The sequence below is a fragment of the Aulonocara sp. 'chitande type north' Nkhata Bay genome, linkage group LG12, assembly GCF_057382095.1.
Source record: "Aulonocara sp. 'chitande type north' Nkhata Bay isolate Kocher_YH1m ecotype deep benthic linkage group LG12, A_spYH_male_GT1.1, whole genome shotgun sequence".
Taxonomy (NCBI): domain Eukaryota; kingdom Metazoa; phylum Chordata; class Actinopteri; order Cichliformes; family Cichlidae; genus Aulonocara; species Aulonocara sp. 'chitande type north' Nkhata Bay.
Window position 1 is genome coordinate 1,536,381 of NC_141355.1, and position 16,371 is coordinate 1,552,751.

The 16,371-nt window shown below is 47.8% G+C and overlaps 1 protein-coding gene across 4 annotated transcripts in view; it reads right to left on the reverse strand.

Annotated features, from left to right (window-relative positions):
- rad17 (RAD17 checkpoint clamp loader component) overlaps positions 1–16,371 on the reverse strand; it is a 34,832-nt gene that overhangs the window by 5,302 nt on the left and 13,159 nt on the right. For all 4 annotated transcript variants that reach the window (XM_086313128.1, XM_086313132.1, XM_086313131.1 and 1 more), the window contains exons 4-14: positions 13,590–13,661; positions 13,202–13,337; positions 12,179–12,315; positions 10,890–10,942; positions 9,495–9,620; positions 8,429–8,498; positions 8,232–8,352; positions 7,972–8,148; positions 4,726–4,829; positions 4,500–4,646; positions 898–1,026 (exon numbers count right to left, since the gene is read on the reverse strand). In XM_086313128.1, coding sequence (XP_086169254.1) covers positions 898–1,026; positions 4,500–4,646; positions 4,726–4,829; positions 7,972–8,148; positions 8,232–8,352; positions 8,429–8,498; positions 9,495–9,620; positions 10,890–10,942; positions 12,179–12,315; positions 13,202–13,337; positions 13,590–13,661 — 1,272 coding nt within the window. The remainder of the gene's footprint in view (positions 1–897; positions 1,027–4,499; positions 4,647–4,725; positions 4,830–7,971; positions 8,149–8,231; positions 8,353–8,428; positions 8,499–9,494; positions 9,621–10,889; positions 10,943–12,178; positions 12,316–13,201; positions 13,338–13,589; positions 13,662–16,371) is intronic.

Here is a 16,371-nt window from a genome sequence, read left to right on the forward strand (position 1 = left end):
TTCGTTGTCACTGTGGGCTTTGGGCAAATACTTTCCCACAGAGGGCCAGATATGGTTTGGGTGGTTTATTGTTCCCTTCCTACCAACAGCTGAGCTGCAGTGATGGCTCACATCATGTTACTCTGTGACCAATCCCTCTTACTGAGCCTGGTGCAGCCATCAATGGACTGCTTCTAAATCCAGGACACTAAGCAATGGTTTTTAAACTCAGTGCCAAGAAGTTCTACACAAACATATTTTTGTTATGTTCCTGATGTCAAACATGTGATCATCAGAGGACAAAAACAGGGTCTGTCCTGCTGTTCAGACAGACTAAAATATCCCCCCATGCTTCAGTTAGAAGGTTCTCCTCCTGCTTTCATCAAAATGTTTGCATTTGTTAGTTTGGAGAGACGAGCTATTTGAAAGAAGAAGTGTGGCTCTATGAATTGTGGGTAAAATTATGGCTGCAAAATATGGGCTCAGCAGCAGATGAAGAGGAAGGATGAACTCTATCATCCCTCCTACACTCAGTGTGTCTCTGACTGAAGCTGACGATGAAGCATGAAACTGGAACAATGTCCTGGTATCAACTTTGAATGGTGCCTGTAGCTGAAAACACGTAGAAGCATTTAGAGTCGCGTCATGAACCTCCATGAAAATACTGTCAGATTTTACTGACACAAGCTGAATAGTTTAAATAGCACAAAAGAGAAAAGTCAGAGCACAAAAAGAAGCTGATGAGTGAAGTTTGGAAGCAGATGTTGAACCAGTTACTGATAACTACAGAACCCATTTCATGAAGACAGTCCAGTGTAAATTCATGCTGCTCATTTGAAATGTCACAGGTAATAAAGTAACACTAAATGTTTAACAGCTGAGCTCCAGATGCTGTGACATCTGATCTCAGTCACTCACCTTCCTGTTGACGAGCAGCCAGCTGGGTTTGTGCAGGGCTCTGAAGCCAACAGACGCCAGCTGAGAGTTGGAGTGAAGGAGGCCTCTCGTGGCCACTGAAGACCCATAATCCCCCAAAACGCTGCGATTCTGGAAACAGTACAGACGGCCATTCATACGGGAGACACAGATACAGCACACGCAGCAGTACACTACAGGCCACTTACAGCTCTGCTGTAGCAGCAAAAACAGAAGTTTCCACTCTTGGACCTGCGAGCAGGTGTGATCCCGCCGCACTGAGGGTTAGGGCATTGTGACCTCGCCTGTTGGTTGTGTGCTTTTCACCATCATCCTCTCGGTGTTTTAAAACAACATGTGAGAACAAAGGAGGGATCTGAGGACCAGCGTTTGCTCCTTGGCATGTTTATCTCTCTGAAGTAACTTACTTCTAACTGTGTGTTGTATTTAACACAGTTTAACCAGCTGAGGCTTCTTTACAGCCTTTATCTTTCTGCAGTCAGAGTCGCACTCCGCCGACGTTCAGGTTGTCGTCATAGCAACGTGTCCAAGCATCCTACAGTGGAATTAATATGGAAGACGAGCGCTACCAAAAAGGTGGACGTTGAATCACGGATACACCTGCTGCTCAGTCTGTGGGTTTCGTCGCACTCGGGGGAAAATTCAAACTCGGGCAGTTCTCATGACTCGTCAACTGACGCTACTGACCAGCCAATCAGTGGCATACAGTCTGATGATGTCACATTTTAGTGCCTGCTCAGGTACTAAAAAAAGACCTGGGACCAGGTACTGTGGCCTAATGGAAAACCCTGAAGAATGTGGTGAACCGTGCCGAGTCGATGCGGCCTTTAGGTGAAGAGGCGATACGGGTTCTTCCCTTGGTTTTCTGTAATATGAACAGTCCAGATTATTGGACCCAAGATGTTCACAGTTAAACTCCAGCAGAGACGACAGACGGATCAAACCGCTGCCCGAGCCCGGTGGCTTGTGGGTAGAAACGGTCCCCGAATCTGCTGCTGTGGATTCTGCTGTAGCTCCTGCCTGACAGGAGCGTAGATGGTTTGGGTGGCTGGGATCAAACAGGATCCACTGGGCCTTCCTCCCACAGCGCTGCCTGCAGAGGTCCTGGATGCTGGTAGCTCAGACCTGGTGATCTGACCACCCTCCATAGAGCTTGGTGGTCCAGAGCGTTTCAGGTGCCACAGCAGGTCAGCTACAGCCAGACAGAATACTTTGCTGGTGCATCGACAGAGTCCATGCTAAATCTCAGCCGATGCAGAAACAACAGCTGCTGTTTCACTGTTTTTGTGACTACATCCACGTGATGTGAGAAGGTCAGATCCTCACTGATGTTAATCCCCAGGAACCATCCGACTCTCTCCACCTCTGTCCCCTCAGTGTAAATGGGGGTGTCCCCTCCACCCTGCAGTTTTCTGTGGTCCACAATGAGCTCCTTGGTCTTGCTGACGTTGAGCAGCAGGTTGTTGTCCTGACACCACGATGCCAGGGCACTCACCTCTGCTCTGTAAGCACTCATCTCCACCTGGACCGGCTGATTGTCAGTTTAGCCATAAGTCAACAAGAAGCTTCTGGTAGGAGAAGATGTGACGCTGCTGATCCGTGATCTGTCTGTCAGGAAGTCCAGGATCCAGGTGGATAAGGAGTCACTGATGTGCAGATTCCAAAGTTTGATGCTGAGCCTGGATGAAATTATAGTACTGAAAGCAGAGCTGCAGCTAATAAACAGCATGTGTGCTCCTATGGTCCAGGTGGGAGAGGGCCGTGTGCGGAGCGACTGATCTGTTTGTCCTGTAGGCAAAGGACTGAGTGTAGCAGAGAGTGGAGATGTGAGCTTTCACTATACGCTCAAAGCACCTCAGGACTAGGGATGGGTGTCGAAACCCGGTTCTTGTTGAGAACCGGTTCCCACTGTTTCAGTTCCTTGGAATTGTTTGCCATTCGATTCTCTTATCGATTCCAGTCGCCCTGAATGACGTCACCGCGTTGCGGAGCGTCATTTACCTGGCAGGAAACACGGCGGCTCAAACGCTCAAAAGTTTGGTTACACTTTATGAGAACGGATGACAACAGGGCAACTTGCAATACTTGCAAAGCAGATGTTTCATTTAAGGGAGGAAACACTACGAACATGCAAAAGCATTTGCTCACAAAACACACGATGACCTTAAATGAATGTCGTGTTTTTAATTCTGGACTCGTGAATCTCAGCCCGGCAGCAGCGGTAACATTTGCACGTCCTCTCCCGTTAATGCGGCAGGTAAATAATCAACTAACAGTGCATATTATGTTAGCGCGATCTGCCTTATTACAAACCTGCCATTACTGTGCAGCAGAAGAATATTTATTTTATTATTTTACATTTACAAATGTTTTTCCTGGGGACCCTGTGACACCCATTGAAGAGCCGTAGGCTGGATCTCTTAAGATGTCACTGCTGGGTTTGTAAGGCCATGTTACTCCTACATTTCTATCTTGTTCAAAGAGAAGATATAAAACAAAGTTCTGAGCTAATCGACTTTAGTGTTCTCCTTTTTAAACTCACATTAGGTTTCTTGGGGATGATGGTGGTCCATCAAATGAGGGGACTAAAGACAAAAGCAGTGACATGTCTGAAGACAGCTGCCAGTTCATGAGTGCGTGCTTTGAAAGCACCATGTTATCTGGCCCGGAGCTTCCTGATTCGCCGAAGGCTGGTCAGGATGTTGTGGCTGAGCGACGGAGCGTCTACATGCTGGGAGAACATTGGCAGAGCTTTCTTTAGTTTGGCTTTGTTGAAGTCGCCCGTCACAGTGGAAGCCCCTTTAGGGTGTAGTGCTTCCTGCTGGTCGATGACATCATACAGCTCGTCGCGTGGCAGCGTTGCGTCGGCGTGGGAGGGGATATAAACAGCAGTACAGAACACAGCTGTAAACTCTCCGATCAAGTGTCCAAGATCAAACTGTACACCCAAACACCATCGCTCAGTGAGTGTGCACACGCCACCTCCTCCCAGCGTCCCGACACCTTCCTCTCCTCGCAGTGAGCGGAGATGCCCGCAGCAACAACAGCCAAGGCCAGTGAAGTAAGCCATGTCTCCGTGCAAATAAAGACAGCTTGTTTTCCAAAGTTTGGACTTTAGCTAGAAGAATGCCGTCTGTTCATCAGCTATCAGGCTCTTTTCCAATCACGTAGCCGAGACAAGCCTCCATTCCAGTCTGCTGGTGTGGTCCCAGATAGTGAATGCTGTGGGCTGTGTAAGAGTCTCTCTGTCGTAGGTGATCAGTGCATCACGTTTCCAAAACATTAAAAAAAAAAAATGTTAAAAACATACGAAAAATGCAGAAATGAGGAGGACGCCAAGTAACAGCCAGCATCCTCACCGGCACCATGTTGTTCATTCATTTAGTTCCCTTTTGAAGTGTTAGAGTCTAAACACTCAGCACAGAGATGAGCACATCTCCGGGTTCTGATCTCTGTACTGCCCACTGCCGGGACTCCAAGGATCAGGGACTGAGCTCCTGCATCGGGCTGCTGGTTCCTCACATTGACATGTTACAATGATATGAAATAACAACCACAGAAATGAGAATGATGTTAGGACTGACCGTCCAATCAGCAGTGAGAAGGTCGGCATCAGACAGATACTCGCTGGCTCTTTCCACATCCTCCACCTCGCAGAAGAAGTCCAAGTAGTTCTGGTGAAGGTACAGGCTGAAGAACTCTCCGGACATGTGAGAACGCTCAACAACCAGCTGACAGGAGAAAGAGAAGACCAAAGACCGTTTATGCTCCTGTAAGTAAAGATAAATCAATACAACAGCTGATCAGCACCTCAGGGTCCACTAGTAAGGCTGCTCTGTGATGATGCAGCAGGTGGGACGGTAGACCACGCCCACAACCACCCTCCGCTCCGTCAGCACCTTCATGTTTCTCTCCTGTCAATGACAATCACAGGCACAGTGCAGCAGCTTTAGTATCCACATGCTCATTCCTGCAGAAGATAAAGAGGTGAAACAGCAGCTGGACCGACAGCAAGCACGCTCCCCTAACTACACAGAACACCAGAGAAAAACACGGTTCTTCTTCTTCATTATTAAAAGGTTTCAAACTGACCGAGCAGATTTAGATTCATGTGATTTATTAAGCAAAGTCAGCGCAGAGTGACTGACGTCACAAGCAGCCAGTGAGACGATGCTGTGTTACATCCTCCTGTGTTTCACTGTGTCGAGTCTCTTCTCCTCTAAACATAATGTTCTGCATTTTTCTTACATTTAACATTAATGTGTGCCTCCCTCTCGATTGTACAGTTTCTCCTGTTTGCTATTTATTCCTGCTGTCTGTCATTTAGATTTTATTCCAGAACAGTCGGTGGAGCACCTACAATCTCACTGTAAATGAACAATGACAATAAAGAGGTGGCAGGACCTGGTACTACTCATCACTGATGCGAGGACAACCTCAGGTTTGTCTTCAGCACTGATGAGCCAAGCTCTCCTTTAAACTCAATGACTTCATCAACTTCTTCAAATAAAATGTTAAAAAGATTCAAAGCCATCCCACAGGTGTGTGTGAGCACTGTGATACCTCCTGATGTTAGACCGCTTCTAATACAAAATATATTTTTAGAGTCAAATTCAATCACGTCTCCCTGTAAATCATCAGTGTGCATATTAAACTCTACTCCTGCCAGACTGCTCAAAGTCTGATCATTGCTTTCATTTATCTTTACCTATTCAAGTTGGTACGGCTGTACGAGCGTCACAGCGCTCCTTACTGCTGCGCAGCTTCTGTTTCTATGGTTTCATGGCGTGTTGTGTCTTTGTGTGACGCACGGATCACTTTCAGTCATCGGGGAACAGCGAGTGACGCTGAGGAAACAACGGATGAGCTACAATCCAAGATTTACTCCAACTGTTCTGTCCGACAGTGTCCTGGCTCCACCTGCTAAGCCTCAATGGAGCTACGGTCCGGACCGTACACCACCAGCACCGAAACAAAGGGAAGGGGTGGGGGCTTATGTACTCCAGGGCTGCAGACATAGAGGCCATGTCCATTCAGGCCTATTTATCTACCTTTGAGACAGTCGGGGACTAATGGTAGCCATAGTCCCCGACGGGGCGATCGTGGCTCAAGAGTTGGGAGTTCGCCTTGTAATCGGAAGGTTGCCGGTTCGAGCCTCGGCTCGGACAGTCTCGGTCGTTGTGTCCTTGGGCGAGACACTTCACCCGTTGCCTACTGGTGGTGGTCAGAGGGCCCGGTGGCGCCAGTGTCCGGCAGCCTCGCCTCTGTCAGTGCGCCCCAGGGTGGCTGTGGCTACAATGTAGCTGCCATCACCAGTGTGTGAATGTGTGTGTGAATGGGTGGATGACTGGATATGTAAAGCGCTTTGGGGTCCTTAGGGACGAGTAAAGCGCTATATAAATACAGGCCATTTTGCCGTTTATAGTAACCATAGTTTACATCCCCTCCAATGCTAACGTTAGCTCATCACTCAGCCACCTCCAACTTCTCATCAGCAGACAGCTGAGAGAGCACCCAGCAGGCGTCCAGATTGCTGCTGGGGTCTTTAATAATGTTCGGCCCTAAACTCCACCAACATGTTAACTGTCCTACCAAGAGGGGCCAGGACACTGGACCATGTGTACAGTAACCTCAGGCCTCTCGCTGCTCCTCATCCCTGCCTACACCACCCTCAGGGGCCCCTCCACCCTCCGGTTCATTAAAACATGTCCAGATGATGCTCTCCTCAGGACTGCTTCATCTTTGGACAGCTGGACCTGGAGACAATGTGACAGTGACCAACACTATCCAGGTTTTCCCAAACCAAAAACCTGGATGATGAGAAAAGTCCAGGCTCTGCTCAGAGGGACGGCTCTCTGCACAGCCAGAGCCAACCTGAGGAGGGGGCATCAAACGGGCCGAGGAGGCCTGCAGGGGGAGGACAGAGGGCTCCTTCACAGACAACCCCCACCAGGTCTCACAGGCATCCAGGCCCTCTCCACCTTCCAAGCCCAGTGCCCCCCAACCCCCGACAGCAGCAGAGGAGCTCACCTGCTTCTTTCCCTGGTTTGAGACCACCCCTCCCACACAACCCCAGCCCCCCCCCCAAAGTTGGTCCAGTCAAGTCACTCAGCACTGGATCCCTGCAGGGCTGCGTTCTCAACCCCTACTGTTCACTATAGTTAGTCACAGACCAATTATATTAAAAACAGAACAGAAACTATGGCAGAACATAAGCAGGTCATTCAGCATGTGTTTTATTGTAGTGCACAGCTGACAGCGTGAGCACAGAGCCAGGAGGTCGAATGTGTTCAACAGATTCAACACTGAGTTACTGTAGTCAGCCTGCAGTCCACAGCCACACCACAGCCAAAGCCCTGACACCCCTTCCACACCTGTCACTTTCACTCACGGCCATGTTTAGAGACAAATAAGAAGACTCAGGCAAGTCCACAGGTCGAGGGTCGTGACTCCCAACACACTCAAACTGATCCACAAGGCCAGTAACACTGTGGGCATGGAGCTGGAGCTTTTTAAGGTGGTGTCAGATAAGGAAGAGCTGGACAGTACCTCCCACCCTTTACTATCTCTGCATGTGCTACAGAGGAAATATGGTGCAGTCTGACGTATACATTTAATCTGTAACATACTGGGATATTTATAATTACTACTCTTTGTATCTATTGTTTTGTTACAACTCTGTAATAAATCACATTATGTAATAGTTTGTTTAGTGATAGCTGTGACCTCATCATCTCCTCAGGGTTTGATTCAATGATTTTAATGTTCCTGTAAATGTTGTTGTGACTGAGGATTGGCTCACACCCACTCACCTACTATCTACCTAAAATTATACAGCAGGGCCTCTTAATGACCCTTAACTGAAAATGTGACTCCCAGCAGCTGCTCCACCCTGCTCCACCCTGCTCAGTGGGAGAGTCAGTGGGTTAAAGACATAAAGAAAACAGTGGGTGTTTATTAGCTGAGTTTGTTTTGACAAAGATCAGACATTTTACTGTTGCCACTGCAGAGATGACAAAAGCAGCTGAGAGGAAGCTGAAAGTGGGAGTGACTAACGTTTGCAGTGCAGGATCTTTCCCAGTGCTCTGAACAAGAAGAGAGAGGCATCCTTCCCTCCAATGGCGAGCGCCTCTTCCTGTTTGGACTTCTTCTTCCTTTGACTTGTTGTGGAACCAGCTCTGCACAGTGACCTGTCCTTCTTTGTCCTCCATAAACCTGTTTCCAGTGACGTGCCTGAAAAGTTTTAGTGAGAATAAACTGAATCATTAGGATCAAAAGTCATTTATAGATAATTTAACATGTATTTGTACACTTACAGCTATCAGTGGGCAAACAGGAGAACTGGAGGCTGTTGACGGCACTGCGAATATCTCCCGAGCTTCCTGAACACAGTGTTTCCAACAGCGTCTGGTCTGGGACGCACATGCTTCTACAGCTCTGCTTAGAACAGCACACAAATACAATGCAGACAACAAACACAGACGCACACAAATGAATGTGAACAGAGTCTCACCTTTGCTGCCTCCTGGGTTGCAATGCAAGTGAGAACCTTCATCATTGCAGTTGGAGCCACTGGATTAAAGCTGGAACACACACACACACACACACACACACACACACACACACACACACACACACACACACACACACACACACACACACACACACACACACACACACACACGTTCATTTCACTGCATGTGGCGAATAAAAGTTGATGATGATGATGAAGTCATGTAAACGCTGTTATACAGCGAGAGGAACACAAACAGCTCTCTGGCCTTTGAGATGCACAAAATCAAAACTCGTGTGTAATTTTATGCATGCTGCATGATTATACATACATACAACTGTATGCATATTTAATGTTGCCACTAGGTGGCGCCTTAATGTGACCTCATATTGGTACGTAGATGCCTCCAGAGTCAGACTGCCAGTAAGCATGTAAAGGTCTGCGCCTTCCTGGCTGCTTCGCCCACACTGGGATGTCTGGTCTGCGCTTGGGGGGCTCGTGGGTGTCCACAGACCCACTGGGTGGGGCCTCCAGGTGAGCGAGCAGCTGCTGCTTGGTGCAGTTTGTCCCAGATCCAGACCAGTCTGTCTTGTCCCTTTACTGTGTGTCTGTTGTAACTGAGTGGACGACTGGTGTTGGGACACAGTGTGCAGATGGGCCAAAGACTTGGGTCATCAGTGGGTGGGGGGGTTAAGTGTGAGTGACTGACTAACTGAGCAAATGGCCTTTGTGTGTGCAGCTGTAGCTGGGTCTGGGGCCCGGAAATAACCGCTGCCCCTCCCTGGGATGCCTATAGGTGCCTCCCGCCCCATCTTTTCCTGCTGCAATGGGCGCGCAGATGTCGCTGAGACGTGTGGTCTGATTTCTTTGCACTGTGCATCCACATGTTCATCCTCCCACGGTTCATTTCAGGGTCTGAATGCATAATTAGCTGCTTATTTAATAAATCGAGCTCTGACTACACAAGGTTTGCAACTACGGACTCAGTGAAACCAAGATCTGAAGATGCCTAGGATGAAGTGTGTGTAACAGCTGGTTATCAAATCACATTCACAGTTTCCAGAACCTGATGCTGCTAATGCCCAGCTCCTCCTGGATGTCTTTGGGAAAAAGAAAGCGTGAACTGCCGTCTCCACTCAGGCTGTCTGACACTATGAACACCAGGGGGCACTGACTGGTCCTCACGAAACGCCTGAAAGACACAAGGACAGAATCTGAGAGCAGGAACCACACAGCACTGCTTTGGTGACACAAACATTATAAACCTTACAGTGCAGTCAGTGTACAGACCACTGCATGCAGCAAGGCTTCAATCAGGCCAACCTGGTCCTAAATGTAAACTAGGAATGCTGGTACTGGTGTAACTAAGTATTTACCCTGTAATCCTACCTTCAACACTTCAAAGAAATCATTAAAAGGACAGAAACAGGTTCTTGTTTGCTGTGTGAAAACAAATGAACTGTGAAAAACTGCAGGTATGATAAAAAGACGCTTTCTGTCAGCTTGGCACGACGAGGACGTGATTTTGGACTTTTCCAGAGTATTTAATACCATCAGGCCAGCCCTCATGGGTGAAAAGCTGACAGCGATGCAGGTGGATGCCTCGCTCGTGTCCTGGGTTGTTGATCACCTGACAGACAGACCACAATATGTGCGTCTGACAGCGTGGTCAGTAGCACAGAGGAACCACCAGGGGCTGTCCTCTCTGTACAAGCCCTCCATCTAAAGCACAAGTACACACTGCAAGACACTAGTGTCACATCCTCTCCTGAGAAAATAAGTCAATGATATGAGGGGCACCTCGATGTTGTCTATACTCAAAGGAAGAGATTTTAGGCAGCAGAGGAAATACCAAAGGTGACGTGCAGAGCTGCAGTGACTACAGGGAGATAAAGACTGGACCCTGAACACGCTGCTCTACAGATGTGATCTTTGATGTGAGAGTGCTGATGCAGAAGTACAGAGAAGGTCACTGTGCCGTTTACACGATGCTCTGGATTCATGTTGGCAGCACAGATGGCCCCTGGTAGGTTCAGCACTGGCTCCCATCCTGGTTCACCTGAGTTCAAAAAGCCTCAGCAGTGGCTTTGTAACCTTTTCTAGAGTGATGAACATCGACGGCTTTGTTTTCCAGCAGGTTCTTCTCACTGTGGCACCACCACGACCTACTTCAGTGCACTTATGATTCATCGGGTCTGTCAGTAAGCACAGTAATCCATGTTGAAGCTGAACTTTCATCTTAATGTTGTTAATCACAGTTGATCCATGATTTAACCAGTGGGGCGATTACTTCCTCTACAGCGTGTGTGTGGATAGTTTTTACCCCTAATAAATAAAATCATTTACAAACTGCAGGTTGTATTTATTTGTTGATGCCTCCGTCTAACATGAAAATGTGTTTGATGATGTAAAACATGTGAAGCTGTTTGTCACGGCACAGAGTCCTGGGATCAGGTCTTACCTCAGGACCTCGTGCAGGGCTCCGGGCTGCCTGTAGAACTGGTTTGGCAGATCCTGAAGAGGCACAGGAGAGTATAAATGTACGCATGTTAAACAAAACTGCGTTACACCACTATATAGTTTATATGCCACAGTTAATAATAATAATAATAATGGATTGCATTTATATAGCGCCGTTCGAGACCCTCAGAGCGCTTTACAACACCACTGTTCATTCACTCTCACATTCACACACTGGTGGAGGCAGCTGCAGGTGTAGCCACAGCTGCCCTGGGGCAGACTGACAGAAGCCAGGCTGCCATATCGCGCCATCGGCCCCTCTGGCCAACACCAGTAGGTGAAGTGTCTTGCCCAAGGACACAACGACCGAGACAGACAGAGCAGTTGTGATCGAACCGGCGACCTTCCGATCACAAGATGAGCTTCCCAACCCCCTGAACCCACCAAAGCCACAACATTAAAAATGAAAACAACACGGCACAGATCACCAGCACTGTGGTGTCTATGGGACCTTTCATTCAGTGGCTGAGCCCATGTGGGCTCCACGAGTCTGCAGACATCCACTGTGGCGTCTCCGTCTCTGCTGAAGTGCAGCACTGAGCTCACACAGGGCTCTGCTGTTTGACTCGTCCACGTGTCAGACGTGTCTTGCACTGCACACGTCCTCAAACACTAAATAAACGATGCAACTCGAGTGTTTGTGTTGCTGCTCGTGTCTCTGAGTCTTTGTGGTGCACTGCGGGGAGTCTGGTGTTGACGGTGAGCGTCCGACGGCTCTTTCTCATTAGTAACTTCTGTCCTTACTCTTTCACACGCCTCGTGGTTAGGTGGTAGAAGAGCTTTGTGGTGTCGGTGTCTGTACTGGGACCAGTTAGCTGCACTGTACAGTTTTCTGTTTTCATGGCTGAGCCGTGTTATAGACGCAGACCCACATTTAGGAACGAGCTCCTCGATGTGTTAGTGACCACTGCAAACTGCCAGTAAAAACGACAGCAGTGAACTGTGTGACAGCACAAAACAAATCCCAGAGCATAACACGAGACGATGAATCGCAGCGCTGTTTTCACACCAGAGGAGTTTTGTTAAATGAGTTACACGCACTGAAAGAACAGATGCCTTCGACATCACCATGAATAACGAGGGATTTCTAACACTGCCTTCCAGCCCTGAGCTATGAGGAAATGAAGCAACAGTCAAACTGAAATACAGACCATAATATCTTCCCACAGCTGTACAGTCGTATTGAAATGAACAGCAGTGAAACACTGGAGTAGTCTCTGTGTGTCATACCTCCACCAGGATGAGCTTGTTGTGCGCGACTCCTCCATCACCTGCCATCTTCAGGCAGTTGTATTTGTTGGCTCTGAGGAGGAAATCCTGGAACTGTGACGACTGAGAGCTGGAGGAGAAGCCGTTCGTTCGCCACTCTAGTAAAAGTTTAGAGCATCAGAGACGAGAAGCAGAAGTCTGTATGCTACAGTGTAGGCACGTGGTCTTCTGTTAGTACTGGGATGGCTACAAGAACACAACACTGTCACTGTGCCCCCACACCCTCCAGCTCTATGCATTTGGTTACCTGAGGAGTAATCACCTGCACATATGAGAACAGACTCTGCATGCTAGACTTTTGGTATGATGTGCTATCTGGTTAACATGTATAGACTTCCTGATGAGCAGCGGTTTGCTCAGTGCAGATAAAACACACATGCAGAGCAAGATAAACTTCGCTCTCCATCTGGAACATCTCACATTTGCCAAAATGTCCTAATTTAGCACAAGTAAGGAAACAAGGAGCTTTGTCTCTGGTCAGTTACTTTGTTGTTGTGATGCTTCTTGTATAAATCTGACACAGCTGGAAAGCCTGTTTATGTCGCTTTAAACGGTGCCGGTGGTGTCATAAGCAACACGCGTTTGTGGGTTAAGCACAAACGCACACATGGAGTTTCCAACCAGCTTATCCTGCTACTGACTTTTGTTTAGTGCAGTTTATTGGACTGGACGATGGAAGATTTGGCAAATACAACATTGGAAGCCACAGATGTATTTTCCTAACAAACGAGGCCCCATGTAAGGGCCAATAAACAGGCTTTCACAGCAATAACACACCAAACACACTTTCTTTGTTGTTCCAGTCCAGACAGAAACTGGTTATTATCCAGAGATGATCTGACTTAGTTTATACCTGTTAAATGAATTTGCATTATTAAGCACAGGTGAGGTTTAGTCATCACACTGAATTTCTACAGGTAACCTCTTCATGCTGCTGACTGTCCCGCTGACACGTGTGAGGAGGACAGACAGATGTTTCCTCACCATGACTGCTGCTGTATGCTTCTAGGTTTGTGGGACTACTCCATTCCTGAACCCTGAGGCCCATCTCCAGGGACAGCACACGGACTGTGGCCGTCTTTCCACAGCCCGACGGCCCCGTCAGCAGCAAAATACCACTCTGTAGATGAAAGGCTCAAACTGAGTCTCCGACTTTACAGCCTCCTCAGACAACAGGGCCTAAAATGATCAGAACTCCGGCTGTGGCTGAGCCACGTGTCCACGCAGGGGAAGTTTTCCACCAGCAATCACTCATTTTCTTTTTGTCAGGGAGGATGAAGCATTATTATCTCTGTTACTCAAAGAAAAATCAGAGCATGAACTGCTTGAACGTGATTACTTCACTCAGTGTACGAATGCAAAGCGTAGTTACCTTTGTGTTGGTGTGAACTCTGATCCACTTCTCAACTTCCTCCATCTTCTTCTTGTGGACAGCTAGTTCAGCCTACACAGATGGACACACCGTAGCATAAACCGCTCAGTACACAGTCAGCGCTAATACCTCGTCACAAACACAGGACGGGATCATTCATCTTCCACACAAACACAATCAAACCTGCAACAACTGATAATAAACATTAAGACAGATTTAGTCTCAAGAGGCCTTTAAACTTCAAATGAACTTCTCCCAAGTGCTGATTGGCCAAACCTACAAACATACTGTTCAAAACATGAAAGGAACACATTGAAAGCATCAGATCTCAATGGAGAGAAATCGTCCTGTAGATCTACACTGACTGTGTAACGTGTCAGGAATTAAAGTCAAGATCAGTCTACAGACACCCCAAAGTCAAAGTGGAAAAATGATGTGACAGGCTAGTTTGTAATGGCCCCTGCAGGCAAACCTGGCAATGTCACAGCATGCTCTGTGAGATGACAGAGTTGTGGGAGACCTCCTCAGACATCACTGAGCTCATGGACAGCTGCTCGCTGGCAGATGGAACAAGAACTGAGGCTACGTTCACTCTGCAGGTCTTAAAGCTCAATTCAGATTTTTGGATCAAATCCGATTTTTCTGTCTGCTTCTTCACACTACAAATAAAATGTGACAGCAAACGCGCTCTAGTGTGAACGCTCAAAGCAGCGCAAAAGAAGACGTCACACACAACGCGCTCTGTTTAGACCCAGACCAACAGTGTCATGTGACTGATGGCCTTAATATAAAGACTTCGGACCTTACGTTTCCCAATTTTTGCTTTAAGTTATTTTGTTATCTACATTTGGTCTAATAATGATCCTTACTGCTGTTTTAGAGGAGCTTCAAAGGATAGCTGCAGATTTCTGTCAGAATCTGCAGATTATACAGTACAAATAAAATGTTCACGTTTCTCCAACGTTGTTCCCAACAGTTTCACCGGATGGACAGGAAGCGTTCGCGATGTCTTCTCCGGCGCTGATAGTTGGCGTCTGTCTTGTGTCAGTGACGTAAAAGACGGATTTAATGCGACGTGACCATCAAACACCAGTCGCAGATTTGTATCGTATTCAGCAACACATACCAAAGTGACCCAGGTCTGATTTGAAAATATTGGATTTGTGCCGTTCACACTGTCACACCATGATCGGATAGATGGTCGCAGAGGGTCAGAAAAGTCTTTCGCCTGCAGTGTGAACGTAGCCATAATATCCCAGAGGTGTTCTTTTGGATTGGTGTCATTCAGCGTGGGGGCCAGTCAATACTATGAATCCCTTCATCCACACTTCAAATCCTGTCTCCCCCCCACCCTGGACCCCCACCAATTCGCATACCGCCAGAACAGGAGCACATAGGATGCAGTCTCCATCGCACTGCACTCTGTCCTCTCACACCTGGACAACAACAACACCTACACCAGAATGCTGTTTATAGACTTCAGTTCAGCGTTCAATACAATCCACCCCTCACAACTCATCAGGAAACTGACAGACCTGGGCATCAGTTCCCTCATCTGCAAATGGTTACTGGACTTCCTGACCAACCGCCCCCAACATGTCCGGTTGGATAACCGCTGCTCATCTACCATCACGATGAACACCGGTGTACCACAAGGCTGTGTGATGAGCCCTTTCCTCTACTCCCTCTTCACCCACGACTGCAGACCTGCTGATGGTTCCAACACCATCATTAAGTTTGCAGATGACACCACGGTGATTGGCCTCATCAGTGACAACGATGAGGCCGCCTACAGGGAGGAGGTGGATCGTCTGGCTGAGTGGTGCGACAGAAACAACCTGCTGCTTAACACCAAGAAGACCAAGGAGCTCATCGTGGACTACAGGAGGAATGCTGACCCACATCCACCCATCCACATTAAGGGGACGGCTGTGGAGCGTGTGAGCAGCTTCAAGTTCCTGGGAGTCCACATCTCCGAGGATCTCACCTGGACGACCAACTGCTCCAAGCTGGTCAAGAAGGCTCACCAGCGCCTCTTCTTCTTGAGGACTCTGAGGAAGAACCACCTGTCCTCAGACATCCTGGTGAACTTCTATCGTTGCACCATCGAGAGCATCCTGACCAACTGTATAACAGTCTGGTACGGGAACTGCTCTGCCTCGGACCGGAAGGCGTTGCAGAGGGTCGTGAAAACTGCCCAGCGCATCGCCGGAGCACCACTTCCTGCCATGAAAGACATCTACAGGAAGCGGTGTCTGAAAAGGGCTGGGAAAATCATCAAAGACCCCAGTCACCCATCACATGGACTCTTCACCCTCCTGCCCTCTGGGAGGCGCTACAGGAGCCTCTGGACTAAGACCACCAGGTACCGGAACAGCTTCTTCCCCACAGCTGTCAGACTCCTGAACTCTGCCTCCTGACATCTGATCCACGTTAAACACATGGACTGAACATACACACACCCACAATGGACAAGTGTACCCTCAAACACACAATAATAACATGGACTGAACCACCACTCACAACCACTAGCACTTTATATAGCCTCTGTAGAAACTATCTACACCCTCACTTATCTTAACTGCACTACTGTATAGCTCTGTGTAAATAATCATTCTGTACATTCGATAATTTTTAATCCTACAACTGTTTACAACTTGCATAGTTCCCATTTCTGTATAGCTGTATATCTCAGATTCTGTAAAGTTATTTATTTCATATTCTGTATAGTTTTTCATATTTATATCCTGTTCATATCCTGTACATAGCTTGTACTCACTAC